This window comes from Mandrillus leucophaeus, unplaced genomic scaffold (assembly GCF_000951045.1).
Source record: "Mandrillus leucophaeus isolate KB7577 unplaced genomic scaffold, Mleu.le_1.0 Scaffold1504, whole genome shotgun sequence".
Classification (NCBI taxonomy): domain Eukaryota; kingdom Metazoa; phylum Chordata; class Mammalia; order Primates; family Cercopithecidae; genus Mandrillus; species Mandrillus leucophaeus.
Window position 1 is genome coordinate 279,311 of NW_012101482.1, and position 23,785 is coordinate 303,095.

Consider the following 23,785-nt stretch of genomic DNA (forward strand, 5'->3'; position numbering starts at 1 on the left):
ATTGGGAGTTATACCTGATGTAAATGACGAGTTGATGGGTGCTGACGAGTTGATAGGTGCAGCACAGCAACATGACACAAGTATACATATGTAACAAACCTGCACGTTATGCACATGTACCCTAGAACTTAAAGTATAATAATAATAATAATAAATAAATAAAAAGATATTTATCTAATGAATTAAAAAGACAAAAAAAAATGACCTTCTGGAGGCTAGGAATAGGGAAAAACCACAAGTCTGGTGTGATTTGGGAGATTACAGAGCAATAAAAAGGCCTTCGATGTACCACATGGCCTATGAATGTTCCTATAAATTACACATGCTTATCTGACTATGAGATAACTCTGGTAAGCTTTGCTGGTTCTGAGAGTGAGCCATGATTCTTAAACCAAGGCAGCCTTCCTCAGGGTCACACATAATCAGCCCTGACCAGAAATACTCTATTTTTTTCAGAAATGGTATACTACCTCTCAACATTGAATTATTTTTTAAAAGTAGCCTAGTGTGATATTGTTTGTTTATACTTCTAATTATGTGTGGTGATATTGCAGCTCATGTAGTCTCTTCTAAGGTAGAAAAGACAATAGAGTTTCACTCTATCATAATTACAAGGCTGTTCTTTCATCATACACTGTGGATATGCAAGATTCTAGTCATGCATTCACACTTACGATGGGGCTACTGAAAGCAGCCTGTCTGGAATGAAGCACTTCACTGACTCTTTCTCTACTTCCTAGAGTAAAAGAGTTCCCAGTAAGATGATTTGAGGGCTTATTTCCCAAAAGCCCATTATGAACTGTCCTGCAGCTGGGGGCTCTCGGTTTCGCCATATTGCTGAGGGAACCACTGAGTGTGTCTGTAAAATCTTCATCTTCAGAGACAGCTTCCTGATAGGACTCCAACCTCTTGGCTGTGGGATAAAAAGCACATTAAGTCAACATCTGAGAAGAACCACTTGTAAGTTGAATATATCAGGCAGTTGCTTAAGCAGCTATTTCACACAATCTCCCCTGCTTTCAAATCTGTCTGCCAAGGCCTACCTCCCATACCCTTGGTCAATGAACTTACCTTATACTTCACTGAGAAGCAATCAGATCAAAATTCCCTTCTTTTTCCATCATCAAATCTACCTACTTATCTGCATCGGTACTCATACTCTCGGCCTTTCCTCCTCCTACTGTGAACAAATCATCTCTCTATGTTTCAGACACCAAATTCTCCATTTGTCATCTGAATCTCACCTCTCTGAACTCAATGACTTTACCCTTTACAATTCTTCCATTTTTTACTGACACCAATCTCTCTTTAAGTAATTTCATGGCTTTCTGTCCCCATCTCTCCACTGACATTGCTCTTTTTATGGTCACCAATGAGCTCCATGTTGTCAAATTCAATGATCACATCCATCCTTATCTTATGTGAACTCTTAGTAATATCCAGCAGACTTGACCATTCTTTCCTTCTTGAAATGTCTCTTTTGGTTTCTCTAACATCACACTTACCTGATTTTCCTCCCACTTCAATAACTGTTTCTTCTTAGTTTCTCCTGTTGTCTCTTCTTTTTAGCCTTCAGATACTGGAAAGCTGCAGAAGTGCTTTCCCTTCTCTATCTGCATCTTCCTTGGTGATCTCATCTGGTCCCATCTTTGAAATGACCTCACTGGGAAGTGAAGACTTCCCAGATCTGATCACACAATTTATAATAGATTCTGCATCCACTGAGACCTACCACCATCTACACATATATATCTTATTTATTTTATTTTTTGAATCATCCAGTAGAATACAACCTCAAAAAGGTCAGAGAATTCTGTCTGTTTTGCCAATATGATAATCTCAGATGTCAAAGCCGCAGTTGATAGGTACTATCTTTGTAAATAAAACTTAATGACTTACGCAGTCACTTAAGCCAGAAATCTAGAATCCTCCTAATTTCCTATCTTCTTTCTTATTTTCAGAGTATCACTAACATCTGTCCTCCATACATCCAAAAAATATCTCAAATAACTCTACTTCTCTGCATATCCATTACCTTAGTCCAAGTCACTATCATCTCTCAACTGGACCAGTACAATAGTCTCATAACTGGTCTCCTTGCCCCTCTGCAATCCATTTTTCAAATAGTAGCTACAGTGATCTTCCTAAAAGATAAAGCAGATCAGATCACTTCCTGCATAAAACACTCCAGTAGCTTTACAATTAACTTAGAATAAAATCTGGACTCCCTATCCTGGCTTAAATAACTCAAGATAATCAGAGTCCTGCTGACCTATCTAACTTTGCTTCTCTTTCTACATGCCCACTAAAATCCAGACTCACTGGCCTTCTTTCTTTACTTTGAAAAGTAATAAGCTCACCCCTGCCTGAGGTCTTTTTTACTAGATATTCCCTCTGACTGGAAGTCTTTCCTATGGAATTTCAAGACTATGTCATTCAGATCTAAGCCCCATGTCCCACTTAGAGAGGCCTTGCCTGACCCTCCAGTTCAAAGTGGCTATCCAATCATTTTATATTATACCACCTTATTTTAATTTTCTGCCAAGTACTTATCACTAATTTTTTTTTCTTGATTTAAAAAATTAATATATATTTGTGAATATTTTCTCTAATAGAAACTCCATGAGAGCAGGGGCCTTGTCTGAATTGTTCAGCATTGTATCCAGTGTCTGGAATACAGATCATCAATAAATATGTGCTTGTTGGATTGCTAGTCATCTCTATTCAGCCTAACTCTAGCTATGGAATAAAGCATGGCTTCGGGTAAGTTATTCCATGAAGTGAAGAATGTTTGCACGTTCTATTTTTTTTAATAATAGTTTTTGTCTGTACTCTTTAAAGGCAAGGAGAGGCTGAGGGTCTATGTGGTGATCCTAGGTTCCAGTACCAACTCTTCCAAAGACTAAGTGGCTTTCAGCAAATCACTTGCTGTTTCTGGGCCTTTGTTTCCAGAATGAAACATTTCAGAATGAATGATTTGGATTCGCTGACTTTAAGATCTTTCCCAGCTCTGCAAGTCTCATTATATAATCTGCCTAAACAACACGGAATGTTTCCCAGTATGACCTTCCAACTTCAAAAATTGGTTTACATATTGTGTCCCAAAGATTCTGATCTCCTCCATTTCCATCTATGCCTTTGCTTGGAATATTCATTTGTGTCCTTTCTATTTACATAAATCCTGAACATCTTTAGAAGTTTAGTTCAAATGCCAGTTCCTCCACAAAGACCTCTGTAACTATACTGGCTCTTACTCATACTACTCATTGGGAATTTAGGGATTACATGTGCAGAATGTACCAGGCATTTGCTTACCAGGCACTTGCCTCGTTTAATCATAATATCTCAGCAGATACTATTAATACCTGCATTTTACAAATAAACTTAAGTAATTTGCTCCATCTCACAAAAATGGTACAAATGAGTCTTAAAATGAGTTCAACTAGACTCCACAGCCCTGTGCTTTACTATTTCTGAATCTACCTATATATGTTAACAGGGCCAATTTTTAACACATGGCCAATATCCCCTGCTTAATTTCAGTGAGTCCATGTTTTGTCATTTAAATAAAAGTTTATTAAATGAATAATAAATGAATGAATCAATAGACATGTGAATGAAATATCCCTAGTATTAAGGGAAAGTTGTGGGGTAGCGAGTTAATAGTTTTTGAGGTCCTCCTTTTTTCATGCATCTGGCTTGGTCATTATATATATGTGTGTGTGTGTGTGTGTGTATAATATATATGTATATATATTCCCTTTTTATCTTCAAAATAATGCCATCAGGTAGAAACTATCACTGCCTACTCTGCAGCTGAGGAGACTAAGACCCAGAGAGATTAAGCAGTTCAACCATTTTTAAACAGCTAGTTGTGGGTGGAGCTGGAAATTCTATTTAGGTCTTCTGCCTCCAAAGCCAGCACACTACCCACTACATTATAGCTCCTCAGCAGTGATTTGTATATAATAGGTTCGCTTAGTGGTTCTCCACATGGGGTGAATGTCTCCCCTGGGGGTTTGGCAATGGCTGTAGACACTTTTGCTTGTTATAACTGGGCGAAGAGTGCTGCTGGCATTCAGTGGGTGGAGGCCAAGAATACTTCTAAACATCTTACAATGCTCAGGACAGCCCCCAACAACAAAGATTAATCTAGCCCAAATAGTGCTGAGACTGATAAATCCTTGAGTAGCTCAAGGAATTTATTGATGATGTAACACCATTTTAAAAATATTTTAAAAATACAGAAGTTTCCCCTTATTCACAGGGAATACACCCCAAGACCCCCAGGGGATACCTGAAACCATGGATAGTATTGAGCCCTAAATATACTATGTTTATTCATATACATACATACCTATGATAAATGTTAACTTATAAATTAGGCATAGTAAAAGGTTAACAACAATAGCTAATAATAAAATAGAACGATTATAATAATATACTGTAGTAAAACTTATGTGAATGTGGTCTCTCTTTTTCTCTCTCAAAATATCTTATTTTACTATACCAAAGGTAATTGAAACCGTGGAAAGTAAAACCACAGACAAGGGGGTAATACTGTACTTCAAAACACATATAAACATGAAAGCTATATTTAATGATCATGCAACTTCTAGCTATCATTAGGGAAATCAGTCATCATGCAACTATATGATTAGTATAGTTCCAGGTAGCTCAGCTATTACTGTAGGGAAAACTTGTTCAATCAGTACAATTACAAAAGTGGAATCAAGAAGACATGAAGTGACTCAACCTTTAATCATTTTTGGAAGCTATGGAAAGGAAATAGGCTGGACCGGTAGCTCAGGCCTGTAATCCCAGAACTTTGGGAGGCCAAGGTAGGTGGATCACCTGAGGTCAGGAGTTTGAGACCAGCCTGGCCAACATGGCGAAACCTCATCTCTACTAAAAATACAAAAAAATTAGCTGGGTATGGTGGCAGGTGCCTGTAATCCCAGCTACTTGGGAAGCTGAGGCAGGAGAGCTGCTTAAACCCAAGGGGCAGGGGTTGCAGTGAGCCAAGATTGTGCCACTTCACTGCAACCTAGGCTAAAGAGTGAGACTAGACTCATTCTCAAAAAAGGAAATAGACCAGTGAAGTTGCAATGTGATTCAGAAAACAAAGCTACTGGAGCTGTAATTCCAGGTTCAGCAAGAATTTTATAAAAATTAGGTGTGAGGCCACGTATGGTGACTCACAACTGTAGTCCCAGCACTTTGGGAGGCTGAGGTGGGCAGATAGCTTGAGCCCAGGAGTTTGAGACTACCCTGGGAAACATGGCGAAATCCTGCCTCTACAAAATATAGAAAAATTAGCCACATGTGGGGGCATACGCCCATAGTCCCAGCTACTTGTGAGGCTGAGGTGGTAGGACCACTTGAGCCCAGAAGGTTGAGGCTGCAGTGAGCTGAGATCATGCCACTGCACTCCAGCCTGGGTAGCAGAGTGTGAGACCCTGGGTTAAAAAAAAATATGTTGTAGGAGAAACAAAGGTTTATTATAACACTGATAAAACTTATCCAAATCATTATGACTTTTAATATTCCTTAGTATTTCTTTAACATTTCTTAATATTTATCTTAAAGTAGACTCTAAAATAGTTACATGAATGCCTCAAAGCAGGGCAGGAATTCTTACCTTCTGCTTCATGAGAAAAAACTTGCAAAATCTGTTCTTTCCTTTGTCTGAAGGTAGGTACTGAGATAGGTACCAAATTGTCTACTTTATTTCTCTTCATTATTTAATCCCCAATCTGTCTTTTCTTGCCATTACCCTCTTCAAATACCCAGTAATCTTCCTATAGCCTGTTACTTGCATCAATTTGATATATGGAAGAAGTGGGCATGAGTCTATGAAACAAAGGGTTCATCATACTTTCAATGTGCTCTCCAAAGGGCCCAAAACAAGGGTGAACAGCATTCAGAAGAGCTTCCTTCAACTGTATCATCAATCCTCCATCAACCCTTTCACTATGAACTAAATCTGCAAACATTTCCAGCATTCCAACTTTTGCCTGCTTGCAAATAACACATTCAGCTAAACCTTCTCCAACTGTATCACCCATATATGCTTGATATATAAACCTTTGTTCTAAACTAATTCCCCACACATTTCCAGCATTGTAAGAACGTCCAATATCCTGCCTTCAACATTCCATGCGTTAATCAGTACAAAATCCACCTCCAATACTGACTGCCTGAAAATCAAAACTAGATGGAACAAGAACACTGACTTCATATCTTATGACAATGAACATGATAATATATGTTTGCATATCTGCCTCCCACATCAGACCATGAGCTCCTTAAGAGATAGGCCTGTTTCTTATTTTAACAATATTTACAACAACAACGACAGTAACAACAGCTATATTTATAGAGAACTCATTTTATGCCATTTGCTGTTCTAAATTCTTTATGTGAATTATCTTCTCTCATTCTCTTAACCATCCAATGAGATTGATAGTGTCACTGATCTTTTTTATTGAGGCACAGAGAAATTAGATAGTTGTCCAGGGCCACACAGCTTGTAGGTAGTGGGAATGGGATGCAGACTTAGGAGGCCTGATTCCAAAATCCTTGTTCTTGGAAAGTGTTCAATGCTACTGTCTCCATGTAAATCAGATTCACAAACTGTACATCATAAAGGCATACTCCGAACAAGTCCAAATTGATAGACATTCTACAATATCCCAGAATAATGCCACTCAAAACTGCTAAGTTTATCAAAAGGAAAGAAAATCCAAGAAACAGTCATCTAGAGAAACTGAAATGATGACTGTTACGCAGTATCCTAGCTAGGATCCTAGGACAGAGAAAGAACATTAGGTAAAAAAGAAGGAAGTCCAAATAAAGTATGTGTTTCAATTAATAATAATGTATCAGCATTTGTTCACCACTTATCACAAATATATCATATGACTAATGCAAGATGATAACAACAGGGGAAATGGCATGAGGCCATGCTGGAACCCTCCAGGATATCTTTGTAACTTTTCTGTAAATCTAAAATTATCCTAAATTTAAAAGTTTATTTTTAAGAAAGTCATTCTCTTTAAAGCAGTCTTTTAAAGGAGTGGCTTGTTAAAATTTTAATATGCATATTAATCACCTGGGGATATTATTAAAATGTACTTAATTGAAGCTCTGCAGAGGGGTCTGAGTTTCTGCAATGTAAAAGCATGCCCAGATGTTGCTGATGCTGCCAGTACATGGAACACATTTTGAAGCTAGAAGGTTTTAAAATATACAATGGTGTTGTCAGGTGTGTTTAGTGCAATTGCATGTGTAAGAAGTTGTTTCCAAGCAGCAATATTCTTCACCAAATTATCTCCTAGGCAACACTTTTACAGAAAACCCTAAAGGACTAGCCATTAAAACACAGATACATGGTTAAAATAGTTTTCACTTCAGTGAAAATATGTCTCAGAATTAACTTCTAGAGAGAACTGGTCTCCACTAGTGTGTGTGTGTGTGTGTGTGTACATATGTGTTTCATTTTAAACCATTGCATAAAAAAGACCAGAAGCTCTGGGTGTGTCTATGGTAGAGAAGTGGTCAAAGGCAAAATTAGTACCTCTAGAACTTTGGTTCCCAAACAGGTAGCTTATCAATTACAGTTCAGTCAGGATAGCATTTGATTCCCAGTCACTTGGTATCTTTTCTGCGTGAGGAGGCATAAACGAAAAATACTCACTTGGGCAGAGATATGTATGTTCAGTGACTAGAGTGGAAGAGGGCTACTATTAGTTCTTTGAAATGTTATGAACACAAAATTTTGTGCTACAAATACAAAAAAAAAACCACAGCAGTGCTTCTCGCTGTATATTTTATGAAACATTGCTGCTGCAAGACAGTTCCTAAAAATGGGGAACTATGGTCAAAGAATTCAGGAAAACACTAACCTCACAAATGCACTACAGAGGTTTAGCATAGCATTATTAATGTGGTTCCATTTTATTGAATAATGAATGATGAAGTCTTAAGAAAAATTACAAAAGTAAAATCACACTGCGATGCCATTTCTGTTTTAAAAACAAAAACATAAGTGTGTGTGTGCATGCAAATGCATATCTTAAAAACAAAAAACATATATATGTGTTAAAAAAGACCCCAAAAGTGCATTAAAATGCTAACAATGATCTATTCTGTTTGGTGGAGGTTAGTGATGGCTTTTAAATTTTACTATAAGATGAAACATAATGTAGAGTGTCATCATCTTCAATATGATTAGCTGTATTTTGCATGTGTATGGTGATTACATAATCAACACTTAACATTTTACCCCTTACACTCACAGGTTACCAAAGTTGACTTAAAAATACATGTACCTAGAAGAAAATATAGTATATTTTTAACAATACCAGGCATGATGGGTTGTCTAAGTTCAGCACTACCATCAGAAATCATAATATTCATAATAATTCACAAATTTATATTACAAAGATATAAACCTTTTGATAAGAAGGGACAATGGAAGCACAATTTAGAGACTGTGGTAGGCAGAATTCTAAGATGGCTCTGAAGAGTCCTGTCCCCCATGGTAGATACACCTTGTGACTATGCTATGATCAAATTATGCCATGTGGCAAAAGTGGAAGGATTTTGCAGATGTAATTAATCAACTGACTTTGAGTAATCTGAAAGAAGACTATCCTTGGTGGACATGATTTCATTAGGTTAGTCCTTTAAAAAGGATTCAGGACTTCCCTGATGTCAGAAAGATTCAAAATGAGAAATTCTGTTGCTGGCCTTGAAGAAGCAAACTGCTTTGCTGTGGTGAGGCTGTGTGGCAGGAAACAGCAGGCAATCTCTTGGAGCTGTGAACAGTCCCAGGATGACAGCAGCAAGAAAGCAAGGACCTCAGTCCTAAAACTTCAGTACACTGAATTCTGCGAAATATCAGTGAGCTAAGCATAAGATCATCAATAAGATCACAGTCCCAGCAGACACTTCTATTTCAACCTGGTGAGGGACCCTGAGCAGAGGAGGTACTCACCCTATACCCAGAGTCCTGACTTAGAGATACTGTGAGACAGCATATTTGTATTGGTTTAAGCCATTATGGTTTGTGGTGATTTGTTATGTGGTGATAGAAAACTAATAAGTGATAAATAATGAACCAGAAAAATGTTTGTCACATATAGAAGAAAAGGATAACATAACATAAGGGTTGATATCCAAAGTATTTAAGAACTTGTTCTAAATGAGTGTACAAATGAACATTGGTGCTGACCACAGACAATTTAGACTAAGCATACAAGCTGAACATTAAACCTGACTTCACATAAAAGCTCTCCCACAGCCTACCAAGAACAAGGAAACCTCATTTAAAAAATAGGGAAAGAATTCAATTAATGTACCAAGGAAATTAGAATGACTGAAAAACATATAAAAAGTTAAAAATCTCATTACTAAGCAGAGACAAATTAAGACAATGAAGTGCTAACTTCTCTGTAAAAATCACACAGATTAAAAAGTGTAACTTCATTACATTATGGCTGTGTGTGAAAAACAAGCACTATTTTCCTGGGTTGTAGGAATGTAAATTAGCATGATATTTTAGAGGAAAATGTATCTTATAAAAACAATTGAATAAATATATATGTACCAAGATGCATAATGCATGCCAAATTTTATTTATCATAATTTTAATCTCGTTTATCTATCTTCGTGTCATAAATCTAAATTACATGCAATCGGGGACTTATGTCACATATTGGGAGCTCACAAAATGTTTGGTGAATGAATAAGTGATGTTAACTACAAGTGCTTTTATATTAACAAAGTGGTCACCATTAAGCATAGCAAACTAAGTTTGACCACATATAGTAGAAAACTATATTCTTAATTTTAAGTTATGAACTGACTTAGGAAAAATTTCATAAGACATTGTTGAATAAGATAAACAATTTACAAAAATAGTACTATTACATGTTCTAACTCATAAAAGGGAAAATGTGTAAATATATGTTCACATATAGAGAAGTATGCATAAAGAAATAACTGGTTACATATTCACCAAATTGTTAATGGTAGTTAACCTTGGGAGAGTGGGGCTTTTAATTTGTTTTGTTCACTTCTATGAGTTATCTTTAAAGAAGCACATATTTCTTTTATAAATTGCAAAATTAATAAAGTTCAACTCTTTAAAGGAAACTTGGAATTTACAAATTTATTTCTTTAGAGTCAGAAGTTCAGCTCATTTTGCTTAAAGTTATTCTTAATCAAGCACCAATGGATACCTAGGGGTCAAACAATGAGGCTACAAGGAGCCTGTAATCCCTTTGGAATTGTTTCCAAAATATTTTTCAAAGAAATGGCCCATAGTTTCATTAGCTGTTCAAGAGTATTTATAGTACAATATCATTGTCATCCCTCCAATTCCCACCTTTTACTTCCACTAGTAATTTACTTCACTTTTAAAGAAACCATGGCAGTAGACTGCTAGACTTTAACCTACTAGCTTTTGAAGGAACAACAGTGAAGCTTAAAGCCCATCTGGAAGCATTAAGTACTCAATGCTTAAATCAACCACTTCTATGTCAGGATTGTCAGACATGCAGCACTTAAGTGGTTTCAAAAAAAGACCAATACTAAGGTTGGTTTTCATGGAAATCCAACACTCACCATTTTCTTCATGGCAATAATCAAATCCTGCCACACTACATCTTCGAAAAACCATCTTATTCTCAGTGAGGGTTCCTGTCTTATCAGAAAAGAGGTACTGAATCTGTCCCAGATCCTCGGCGATGTTCAGGGCTCGGCATTGAACAGTAGAATCTGTTTTCTCATTGTAGAAATCCATGTCACTTTGAATGAAATATATTTGTCCAAGCTTCACAATTTCGATGGAAACGTAGAGAGAAATGGGAATCAAGACCTAAGAAGATCCAAACAAGTTTTAAAATGTCAACATAGGTTAAAGAAAGGATGTGAAACTGAACATAGCTGGATAAGCAGCAAAGATGTTAAAATTCTACCATAAGCTTAATAAAAAATTACCTGTAACAAAATGATCATGGTCCAAAACATATAGAATCCTGCCAACAGTGGTGATATGATATGTCTATCGGGTTCGGGGTTATTGAAAAAATGCATCTTTTCATACCTGCTCAACCAGATTCCATGACCTTTCAAAAAATACACAGACATCAAAAGGATGCTAAATATATAGCATGCAAACAAAAAACTGTATTCCTAAAGGAGAAGGAATGAGAGTATTCATTTGATTGAACATCAGTTGTTTGTTTTTGGAAACAAAATTCAAATTCAAAAGGCTATACATTCTCCTCTCTCTTTAAGTCACTCTCCAGGTTTCTTCAGTACTATGGCAAAATGTAAATGGATAGAGTCAACATTAATATTTTTCAGGGCAAAGGACAAAAGAGACAAGGATAAGAGGTAAAAACATTACTGACAAATAAAATCCACCTTACCAAAGTCAAACATTCACAAATATGATTTTGAAGTAAAATACTTTAATATCTTGCTGAAAAGATGTCAGCAAATAATCAAATTTTACCTACCCACTGAGCCAGTTAAGCACATTATGACCAGAAGCATGACACACCAGAGGACATCTGTGTTTGCTCTTCTTTCTAATTTGCTGCGTTTATACCGCGGCCCACTGTTGTTCAGCATTGCTTTGGTTTCATGGCCTATGAAGGACGTGCAGTATGATAGAAAATGTACAAATTCAAGCCAAAAAGCGAATACCATATTTAAAAATCTCTCTGGCAGACAATTTAATAAAACACAGTTACATGATCTATTTTATCAGTTTAATCTTCTTTTGTGATCCACTTAGAAAAACAGAGACCAATAATTAAGTTTATCAGACAAAATTTCCTTTCTGCTTCAACAGATTGCATTTTTGAGTAAATGAAAAATGTTAACTTGTAGAAAAACACCGATTAGACAATGAAAATTAGAAACATAACTGACCTGCATAAACCACAATGCCCACAACAGCCTCTGTGTTTCTAATGGTGCATCCTCTAAGCAACAAATTTTCTTTACTGAGACCCACGCGTTCTTTGTTGGAATGTTCTCTATAAGAAAGACAGCATATAAATTCACGTTTAAATAGCAAAAGTGGGGATATAAAAATAAATTTCATGGCCCTTGAATGTTTTTGACTTGGAGTAAAAAGGCATTTCACAGGAAAGGTTTCAAATCTCTGGCCCATTTACTTTGGTTATTTCAGTTACTTGCTTTGTTTTTTGTTACTTTTTTTTTTAAGACTTTTAGGTTTGGCGGTACATGTGCAGGTTTATAGGTCAATTGTGTGCTGCAGGGCTTTGGTGTACAGATTTCATTACCCAGGTGATAAGCATCATGTCTAAGAGGTCGTTTTTTGAACCTCACGCTCTTCTTACCATCCACCTTGAATTAGGCCCTGGTGTCTATTATTCTTATCTTTGTGTCTATATGTACTAAATGTTTAGCTCCCACTTATAAGTGAGAACATGTCGTATTTGTTTTTCTGTTCCAGCATTAGTTCATTTAGGATAACAGCCTTTAGTATTCATCCACATCCACATAGCTTCATCCTCATTCCTTTTTATGGCTGCATAGTATTCCACGGTGTGTATATAGGCCACATTTTCTTTATCCATTCAACTGCTGATGAGGATTTAGTTGATTATGGTCTTTACTATTGTGAATCAGTTACTACTTTGCCTAGGAAAAGATGCAACAAGTTTCTAACTATCATTATTTTCAACGGTAGTCATTGTTTGTCAACTTCTATTACAATAAAAAAAAAATTCCAAGCAAGAATCCTGCTTTTCTAATACAAACTGTATTTAGGATAACTTAGTAATTGATGAGGGAAAAAATCCTGATAGAAAATTAACATTTTCAACTTGGATGAAATCAAGAATCATTCTAAGCAATGATAATCGGTGGCTGCTAAAATCAATGGTTAAAAGGCTGATGGGAACTTTATAGTAATAGGGTAAGAGCTCATCCTTTTTTATGGCTGCATAATGTTTCATGGTGTATATGTGCCACATTTTCTTAATCCAGTCTATCATTGATGGACATTTGGGTTGGTTCCAAGTCTTTGCTATTGTAAATAGTGCTGCAATAAACATATGAGTGCATGTGTCTTTATGGCAGCATGATTTATAATCCTTTGGGTATATACCCAGTAATGGGATGGCTGGGTCAAATGGTATTTCTAGTTCTAGATCCTTGAGGAATCGCCACCATGGAATACTATGCAGCCATAAAAAAGGATGAGTTCATGTCCTTTGTAGGGACATGGATGAAGCTGGAAACCATCATTCTCAGCAAAATATCACAAGGACAAAAAACCAAACACTACATGTTCTTACTCATAGGTGGGAATTGAACAATGAGAACACTTGGACACAGGAAGGGGAACATCACACACCGGGGCCTGCTGTGAGGTGGGGAGAGGGGGAGAGATAGCATTAGGAAATATACCTAATGTAAATGACAAGTTAATGAGTACAGCACACCAACAAGGCACATATATACATATGTAACAAACCTGCACATTGTTCACATGTACCCTAGAACTTAAAGCATAATAATAAAAAAAATAGTAATAGGATAAGGCTGATAACACTAATCTTACAATGGGACAAGGAGACATCATGGGCCTCATGATTTATGGGAAAGAAAGCCATGGCCCTACAGGTGCTTAATCAAACTTCTATTAGGCATTTCAACCAGGGGTCTGTGGCTTCAGAGATCTGTGAAGCCTTTGAAAATGTACGCAATATTTTATGTGTGTGTGTATGTATGTGTGTATACATGCTTGTTATTTTCCAGGGAGAGACTCTGTTTCTTTCATCAGATTCTTTAAATGTCCCTTGATGGTTTACAGATAATAAGACGGCCAGAGAAACATGTTAAACGTCACCACAAGAATGCAGTTGGCCAGATCTAAAACGTGGTAAATTCCACAGGCAAAACGACCTGTTTATTGAGAAAAATGAATGATGTAGGGGAACAAAAGGGGGAAGGAGGGGAAGCCCAACCCAAGGAGTGGGCAGTCACCTCAATCTAGAATGTGATCAATTCTGTAAGCTCAATGACTTAATTTATTGGGAGAAGAAATGTAGAGACATACCAATCAGATGCAAAGAACAGACCTTGTTTTGATCCTGGCTAGAATAAGACAACTATTAGAAAACATTTTTCAGATAATTGTATGTATTTGAACAAAAGCTTGGTATTAGATGATATTATGGAATGGTTCCTAAGTTTTGTTAGGTGTGATAATGGTATCGTGGTTGTGACTCATTTAAGTCCTTATCTGCTATAAGTATATAGTAAGGTATTTACTGTGAAATGACACAGTGGAGGGGTAGGAAAGGAAGTAGAAGCACAGCTGAAACAAAGATGGAAAAACTGAAATAGCTAAGGCTGAGTGATGCCACATGGGTGTTCATTATACTTTTCTTTCTACTTTTTCGTTTTGAAAATTTCTGTAATATATAATTTAAAAATTATTGAAGTAATTACTTGACTAAATTGCTACAGTGGCAAAAATACAAAGCAACATCACTGGAATATTTAAATAAACAAGCAAAAAGTAATGGTTTTCACATATTTTGAAAATGTCCTAATTTCACTATAAAAATTAGGTTGTTTTCTGGCAATAAACTTCAATTTACAAGTTACTGCTTGTTCCTTCCATATATAAAATTTGTTAATATAACCTTGCTATCTGAAATTACAATTAAAATAAAATAAAAATCAAATAAGGTTTCAAACTACAAAGAAAGAGAAAGACAGATTTATCATTTCATTCCCATATGCTGTAAAGCACTTTCTTCTAACAGGTATATGTTTATATTCCTGCACATGCACAGGCCTGTGTATGAAGAGATGGTAAAAGCTAGATGCATCCTTGAGTTTAAGCTAATTCAACTTTTTCGTTTTACAGATGAGGAAATTAAGTCCCAACATTCACATTTCCATATAGCATTCCCAAGTAAGCACCAGCCAGTCCTGAGCAATGTGGCAATTTTTTTTCTTATCCCTAGAGTCCTTATAGGAAATAATCTAACACATAAAATCATCAATTCCAAAGTTCCTCAGATTTTTTTCTCCTGAAATCCTTATTTTTCACCATTAAATCACTTTGAGGTATGACCGTTAGACAAAAGTTCAGCTTCTATATTAATTGCACTTACTGCAAATTCCAAAAATTTCCTGTATTTTACATGTGTCTGATAATTGGCACTTACGGTATGGAACCTTCAGGATTTTGTATGAAGCACTGACTGTCACATACAGCTTCCATGAAACATCTATCTACTATGTGCCCAGCACTCCAAGCCAGATGCTAGAAATAGAAAAACAAGCATATGCAATCTGGACTCATGAGGTCTAAGAGGAGGTAATACAGGTAGAAACATGTAAGAGTAGTAAAAATATGATAGCATGATAGGAATCTGATATTCAGCATACAGTGTAGTCACAAATAGGGAGGATGTCAGTTCTAGCTTAGAGCATGAAGATCAAAGAAGGTGTCATATAGACAGGTAGCTTGAGCATCTCAATTTGTGTTTAATTTTTGAAAACAGGCCACAAAGCAGGGAAAGAATAAGGAGCCAGTTTGGGGATTAAAATAATTCCACAGAAAATCACTGTATCCACCTAGGCTGATTCTCTTAGTAAATGCTTCCCTGCCAAAGGCTGAGGCCAGCTCTCAGGATGGACATGAACAGAACAGACAAAAGTCCCTCCAATCACTAGTGAAGGCAGAATCTGAGGATTCGAGAAGGGAGGCCACTTCGGCAGTCAAGTCATGATAATCAGAAAACAAAGCAGCAAATTTCAAAGCAAACTGATATCGGAGAAGCCCATCACAAACAGGGGAATCAAAGGGCAGAGAAACATGGTGCTCAGAAACCTAGGGAAAAGTGACAATTTGGATAGGCAGAAAGCTAGTAGGGCCTTGGAACTAGGTAAGTGCTCTGAACGAGACTCAGTGCCCAGCACAGCAAATGATGCTCAAATGTGTCTATTAAGAAGAACCATATCCAAAGGATGAAAAGAGAGGCTGACAAAAGTAGGCCACGGCTCCAGTCCCAGAGATTTTGAATGACTTGTCAAGTTTATACGGGAGCAAACAGTTCTGAGGCAGCAAGAGTCAGAGTCTCAGACACTAGACAAACTATCAGAATTGGGACACAGGATCAAAATTTGTGTGGCAACAGTGTTCTCATACATTTTTAAAAAAATCTACTAACTACATGCACTAGGCCAGATTCTTTGCAGAGTGCTATATGCTGCAGACCACAGAGTGCAGACTAGAGCTCCTTCCTGTTCTCTCCACCGCGTAAACCAAATACATCCTGCTAGGGGCAAGTCTGAGCCTGTCAGGGAGTCAGCGTGCCCAGCTGTGGGAAGAGGACAGCTGTATAGGCTGCACCCTAAGACAGATCTGACCTCAGGTGAAGAAACGGCAGCCCCTGAATCTGACATTTACAAAAGGAAACTTTATTCAGAGTCAGCAGCTAGAGGAAATGATCCTTGAAAAGGATTCATCCTAAGAGATGGCTTATGAGCATGTTTCTGATGAGAGAGGGGCAGCTGCCTAACTTCTTTTCATGAAGACCATCTAAAATTTCCATGGAAGGATTTTTCTAATACTAATCCCAATAACTTTAGGATAAATGTTTCATTTTAAGCAAAATACACAAGGCCCTTTAGGTTCTGGCCTCTTCATGATCTGCCTTATTGCTCACCTACATTCCAGACATACTTAGCCACATAGAACAACACAGATACACTGTAGTCTCAGGCCTCTGTGCTCTTGCCTATGTTGCTCCCTCAGCCTGAAATGCCAGCCATTCTTTTCACTTTATTGTTTGCCAGGTATCTTCTCGTTCTTGAAGATTTAATTCCAGCATTATCTCCTAAGACTAAGCCTTTCCCTCTTTCCACTGCATGGCCCCCTCTCTGTCCCTACCCAGATACAGATACCAGATGTCTGTATCTGGTGCTACTTAAAGATGGCATGGAATCCTGAACAGACCAATAACAAGTAATGAAATTGAATCATTGATAAAAGATCTACCACCAACGACAAAAAGCCCAGGGCCAGATGGATTTATAGTCAAATTTTCTCAGCAGTGCAAAAAAATAGCCGATATCCATCTTACGGAAACTATTCCAACAAGTCAGAGGAGTTAGATTAGGGGCTCCCTAACTCATTGCATGAAGCCAGCATCACCATGATACAAAAACCCGGCAAGGACACAACAACAACAAAAAAGAAAGCTTCAGGTCAATATCCCTGATGAACACAGATGCAAAAATCCTCAACAAAATATTAGCAAACCAAAGCCAACAGCACATCAGAAAGATAATCCATCATGATCACATGGTTTTATTCCAGAGATAGATGGATAGTTTAACATATACAAATCAATAAATGTGATTCACCACATAAACAGAACTTAAAACAAAAACTAGGCTGGGCGCAGTGACTCATGCCTGTAATACCAGTACTTCAGGAGGCCAAGGCAGGCAGATCACCTGAGGCCAGGAGTTAGAGACCAGCCTGGTCAACATGGCAAAACCTTGTCTCTACTAAAAATACAAAAATTACCCAGGCATGGTGTCAGGTGCCTATAATCCCAGCTACTCAGGAGGCTGAGGTACAAGAGTTGCTTGAACCAGGAGGCGGAGGTTGCAGTGGACCGAGATCACACCACTGCACTCTAGCCTGGGCAACAGAATGAGACTCTGTAAAAAAAAAAAAAAAAAAAAAAAAAGAACAACAACAACAACAACAACAACAAAGACCCATATAATCATTTCAATAGATGTAGGAAAAACACTCAATAAAAACCAATATCCTTTCTGATAAAAAATCCTCAACAAACTAGGTGTCAAAGGAACATACCTCAAAATAACAAGAGTCATGTATGACAAAGTCACAGCCAATATCATAATGAAAGGGGGAAAGTTGAAAGCATTCCTCCTAATAACTGGAACAAGACAAAGAGGCCTACTCTCACCACTCCTATTCAACACAGTACTGGGAGTCACAACCAGAGCAATCAGGCAAGAGGAAAAAAAACAAAAGGCATTCAAATTGGAAAAGAGGAAGTCAAATTATCTTTGTTCACTGATGACACGTTCTTATACCTAGAAAACCCTAAAGATTCCTCCAAAAGACTCCTATACTTGATAAGCAATTTTAATAAAGTTTCAAAACACAAAATCAATACACAAAAATCAGTAGCATTTCTATATATCAATAACATTCAAGCTGAGAACCAAATCAAGAACTCAATCTCATTTATAGTAACCACACACACACAAAATAAAATACTTAGAAATACATTTAACCAAGGAGGTGAAAGATCTCTACACAGAGAAGGACAAAACACTGATTAAAGAAGCTGCAGATGACACAAATAAATGAAAAAACATCCCATGCTCATGGAGTGGAAGAATCAATATTGTTAAAAATGTCCATACTGCTCAAAGAAATCTACAGATTCAATGTAATTCCTATAAAATACCAACGTCATTTTTCACAGAATTAGAAAAAATATTCTACAATCATACGGAACCAAAAAAAGTACAAATAGCCAAAACAATCCAGAATGGAAAAAAAAAAAAGCTGGAGGTACCACATGACCTGACTTCAAACTACACTACAAGGCTACAGTAACCAAAACAGCATGGTACTGCTACAAAAACATAGACACATAGATCAGTGGAAAAGAATAGAGCACCCAGAATTGAAGCCACATGTCTACAACCAACTGATCTTTGACAAAGTTGACAAAAATGAGCAATGGGGAAAGGACACCCTATTCAATAAATGGCACTGGGAAAATTGGCTAGACATATGTAGAAGAATAAACGAAATCCCTACCTCTCACCACCTACAAAAATTAACTCAAGATGGATTAAAGACTCAAATGTAAGACCTGAAACTATGAAAATCTTAGAAGAAAATCCAGAAAAAACTCTTTGGACATTGGCCTAAGCAAAGAATTTATGATTAAGACTTCAAAAGCAAATGCAACAAAACAAAAATAGACAAATCATATTTAATTAAAACAAACACCTTCTAAATAGCAAAAGAAACAATCAAGAGAGTAAACAGACAACCTACAGAATGGGAGAAAATATTTGCAAACTATGCATCTAACAAAGAACTAATATTCAGAATCTACAAGGAACTCAAACCAATCAACAACTACAAAAGAACCAAATAACCTCATTAAAAAGTAGACAAAGGACATCAACAGACATTTCTCAAAAGAAGACATACAAGAGGCCAACAAGCATTAAAAAAAAAGGTCAGCATCACGAATCATCAGAGAAATGCCAATTAAAACCACAATCAGATACCATCTCACACCAGTCAGAATGACTATTACTAAAAAGTCAAAAAATAACAGATGTTGGCAAGGATGCAGAGAAAAAGGAATGCTTATACACTGTTGGTGTGTATGTAAATTGGTATAACCCCTGTGATAACAGTATGAAGACCTCTCAAAGAACTAAAAATAGAACTACCATTTGTCCCAGCAATCCCACTACTGAGTATCTACCCAAAGGAAAAGAAAATGTTATATCAAGAAGACAACCACACTTACGTTTCTTGTCATGCTATTCACAACAGTGAAGTCATGAAATCAACCTAAGTGTCCATCAATGGATGATTAAAGACAATGTGATACACACACACACACACATACACACACACACATACACACACACACCATGGACTACTATTTAGCTATAAAAAACAATGAAATCATGTCTTTTGCAGCAACATGGATGGAGCTAGAGTTCATTGTCCTAAGTGAACTAACTCAAAACCAGAAAATCAATACTGCATGTTCTCATTCATAAGTGAGAGCTAAAAAATGGGTATACCTGGACATATGGAGGGAAATAATAGACACTGGGGGTGCCAAAAGAAAGGAGGGTGGGAGGAGCATGAGGGTTTAAAAATTACCTACTAGAAACAATGTTCACCATTTGGAAGATGGGTACACTAGAAGCCCAAACCTCACCATTGCACATGTCCACGTAAAAAATCTGCACGTGTACCATTGAACGTATAAAAACAAAAAAATTAAAACATGCTACTATTATATTCTACATTTCCTTCCATCTTACTGTTACTTTTCCTAGAATTTTAACCTACTTTGTTGAGTTGTTTATCCATTTACCTGTTGATGAACATTTGGGTTTCTGCCAGTTTTTGGCTATTACAAATAAAACTGCTATGAACATTGTATACAGGTCACAGAATGGAAAACTATTTTCATTTTTCTTGGGTAACTGTCTAGGAGTGGGATGGTCATGCTATATAATGGGCATATGCTTAGCTTTTTCCGAAATTTCCAAATTGTTTTCCAAAGTGGTTGCACTATTTTACATTCCCACCAGCAGCATATGAGTGTTCAAGTTCCTCTATATCCTTGCCAACACTTGGTACATTGATCTTTTTAATTTTAGCAAGTAAAGCTCTGTGGTTTAACCTGCATCTTTTCACAAAATTATTTGCCATTCATATGTCAAATACATCAGTTCAAAGTCTTTTGACGGTTTTTAAAGTTGTTTGTTTTATTACTGAGTTTTGAGATGCCTTTATATATTCTGAATAGAAGTCCTATATCAAATATATGGATTGCAAATATTTTCTTCCTGTCTGTGACTTGTCTTTTCATTGTGAAAACAGTATCATTTGAGGAGCAAAATTTTAAATTTTGATGAGCTCTTTTATTTATTTTTGTCTTTAATGGATTGTAATTTTGGTGTTGTATCTAAGAAATCTTTGCATAATACAAAGTAAAAAGATTTCCACCATGTTTTTTTTTTTTTCTGAAAGTTTTTATAATTGTAGATGTACATTTAAGTCTAGGATTCACTTTCAGTTAATTTTTGTAAATGGTGAGAGGTATGGACTGGAGTTCACGTTTGAAAATATAAATACCCCATTGTTGCAGTACTGTTTGTTGAAAAGATAACCTTTCTCCATCTATTTGTCTTTGCACCTTTGTTAAAACCAGTTGTCCATAAATGTGTCAGTCTATTTCTAGACTCTACAATCTCTTCCATTGATCTGTTGGTCTATCTTTATGCCAAAATGACACTGGCTTGATTATTATACCTTTCTGATAAGTCTTGCAATCATGTGGTTTTGGCCTTCTAGCTTTTTTCTTGTTTTTTTCAAAATTGCTTTAGTTATTTTGCATCTCCACTTAAATTCTAAAATAAGCTTGTCAATTTCTTAAAGACCTTGCTGATATTTTAATTGGGATTTCACTGACTATAGATAAATCTGGGGGAAAACTGATATCCATTTAATTAGCTCTTTAATTTTTTTTCACTAGTGTTTAGTGGTCCAGTGTACAGGTAGCTCACATTTTTGTCAGACTTATACTTAAGCATTCCATTTTTCTGATGCTATAATAAATTGTATTTTTAAAAATTTCAATGTCTGCTCATTATTAGCATATTAAAATACAATTGATTTTTGTATCTGGATCTTGTTTTCTACAACATTGCTAAACTCATTATTTCTAGTAGGATTTTTGGAGATTTCATCAGATTTTCTACAAAGAACATTATACCATCTGTGAATAAAAGATAGTTTTACTTTTTTCTTGTTTGATATCTTTCATTTCTTTTTCTTGCCTGACTACACTAGCTAGACCTTCTGGTGTAAGTTTGTCTTGTTCCTGATCTCAGGGGAGAAGTATTTCATGATTAAATATGCTGCTGGCTCTAGGTTTTTCATGGATGCCTTTTATCAGATTAAGTTCCCTTCTACTTCTAGTTTGCAGGAATGGAAGTTAGATTTTGTAACATGCTTTTTCTATATCTATGAGATGACCACCTATTTTTTCCCTTTTGATTCGTTTAATATGGTTTGTTAATATAGTACTAGAATGGTGAATGACATTGTATTATTTTCTAATGTCAAACCAATCCTACTTTTTGGGGAATAAGTCCCACTGGGTCATAATGTATTATCATTTTCATACATAGTTGGATTTGATTTGCTATAATTTTGTGTGGAAGTTTTGCATCTATGCTCATGTAGGATATTGGTCTTCCATGAAATGTCTTTATACCCTTTTGGGATCAAGGTAATAGTATCAGGATAATTCTCATTTCAAAAAATGATTTGGGAACTTTGCTCTTCTCACACTGTGAAGTAGGTCTAATTGTCTTTTTTTTCTGAAAGTTTTATAACTGTAGATAAAAATCTGGAAACTGAGGATCAAAGCGGGTAGATAACTTGGCTCAAGGCCATAGTGCACTTATGGGCTGATGCCCGAAATCAGGTAAGGACTCCAAATTCTAGCTGCCTTCGCAAAGGGGATATGGAAGCCACAAGATACCTCCAGAATGAATATTATTATGTGTGTGTGTAAATATTTATTAATTAAAATAAGCCAAACTATTTTAGTAGGTGGCTAAAGTTATGACCTTTAGTGATTTAACAAGGGTATAAGTACAGAAACACTTTATCAAATTAAGTACGATTGCAACACACAATTCCACTTAGACCCACAAACGTTCTCGTCATATATTACTCACAGGAAGCCTCGGAATCTGCTGAGGTCATTGTTTGGGTTTTCACATTCTATCCTAGTGGAAAACTTCTCCGGATCAACTTCAGAGTCCTAAAAATGTTTTTTGAATCACAAAATAAGAATTCAAGGTTAAACCCTTAATACTGAAGTGTTCTATCACTTTCACCAGTTCTTAAAATAATGCTAAGGCTTTTTTGCAATGAAGTTCATATCATGAATTTCCCAAAGGAAGGAAAGTAGAGGCATAATTATGTGATCTATATCTGGGATTAGAATGGTCCTGGAGCATTAATAAACATCTGCAGGTGATGGGAATGACTGAGTCATTTACTGAAATCCACGCAGGACTCTCCAGAAGAGAGCTTCTACTCATAAGCAGCTTTTTATTGATAAAGCACTGAAAAACTGAAAATACTTTTGTTGTTGGTCTTTAATCACATAAGTGGTTTTTGAGATTAAATGTATATGTGAACACTCTGAGAATATATGCATTTGATCTCAGCCAAATTTTATAGATAAAAAAACGTAAAAATAAACTAGACCTCAATATCCATACTATCTTCTAATGGATCAGACAGATAATTTCAGAATTCTTTATGAAAACAATGAACAAATAAGCAAAGTGCCTTTGTAGGCACAGCTCCTTTAAGGTATGGATTCCCCTAAAACAAGCCACATCAACCTTATTTCATTACTTTTATTTTCATATTCCTTTGACCAGTAAGATAAATGCTATTGATATTGATATATATCATAATTAATAAGTATGTAATAGAAAACAAGAAAATGTGAATTATATGATAATATGATTTATTTTCTAATGAGTAATATCTATGGAGTTCTTTTGACACACTAAAATCTGTTGTGCACTTTAAATATATTAGCTAATTTCTTCTTCACAACTCCATGAAGTAGGTACTATAATAATTGAGCCTAATTAACAGATGAGGAAAGAGAGATACAAAGAGGATCAGTAATTTGCCAAAGTTCTCAAAACAAGAAAGTGTTTATAGTAGGATTAATATCGAGGTCACCAGATTCACCCTTAACGAACCCACAGTGTGCTGATTACTATTAGACCAGTGCAAAAGAATCGTGCTTTTTGCCATTACTTTTAATGGCAAATATTAATTGCTGATTAATACTCAAAGTGGGTATGTAGTGGTACAACAGAATGTTAAGTTGTGCAGGATTTTCACCAATGTCTTTGG

The 23,785-nt window shown here is 36.2% G+C and overlaps 1 protein-coding gene across 1 annotated transcript in view; it reads right to left on the bottom strand.

The window, feature by feature from the left end:
- Nucleotides 1-23,785, bottom strand: part of ATP10D (ATPase, class V, type 10D) — a 109,264-nt gene that overhangs the window by 46,871 nt on the left and 38,608 nt on the right. The window contains exons 5-10 of the mRNA XM_011975033.1: nt 22,579-22,664; nt 11,950-12,056; nt 11,532-11,663; nt 11,008-11,135; nt 10,633-10,885; nt 675-913 (exon numbers count right to left, since the gene is read on the bottom strand). Of these exons, the coding sequence (XP_011830423.1) occupies nt 675-913; nt 10,633-10,885; nt 11,008-11,135; nt 11,532-11,663; nt 11,950-12,056; nt 22,579-22,664 (945 nt within the window). The remainder of the gene's footprint in view (nt 1-674; nt 914-10,632; nt 10,886-11,007; nt 11,136-11,531; nt 11,664-11,949; nt 12,057-22,578; nt 22,665-23,785) is intronic.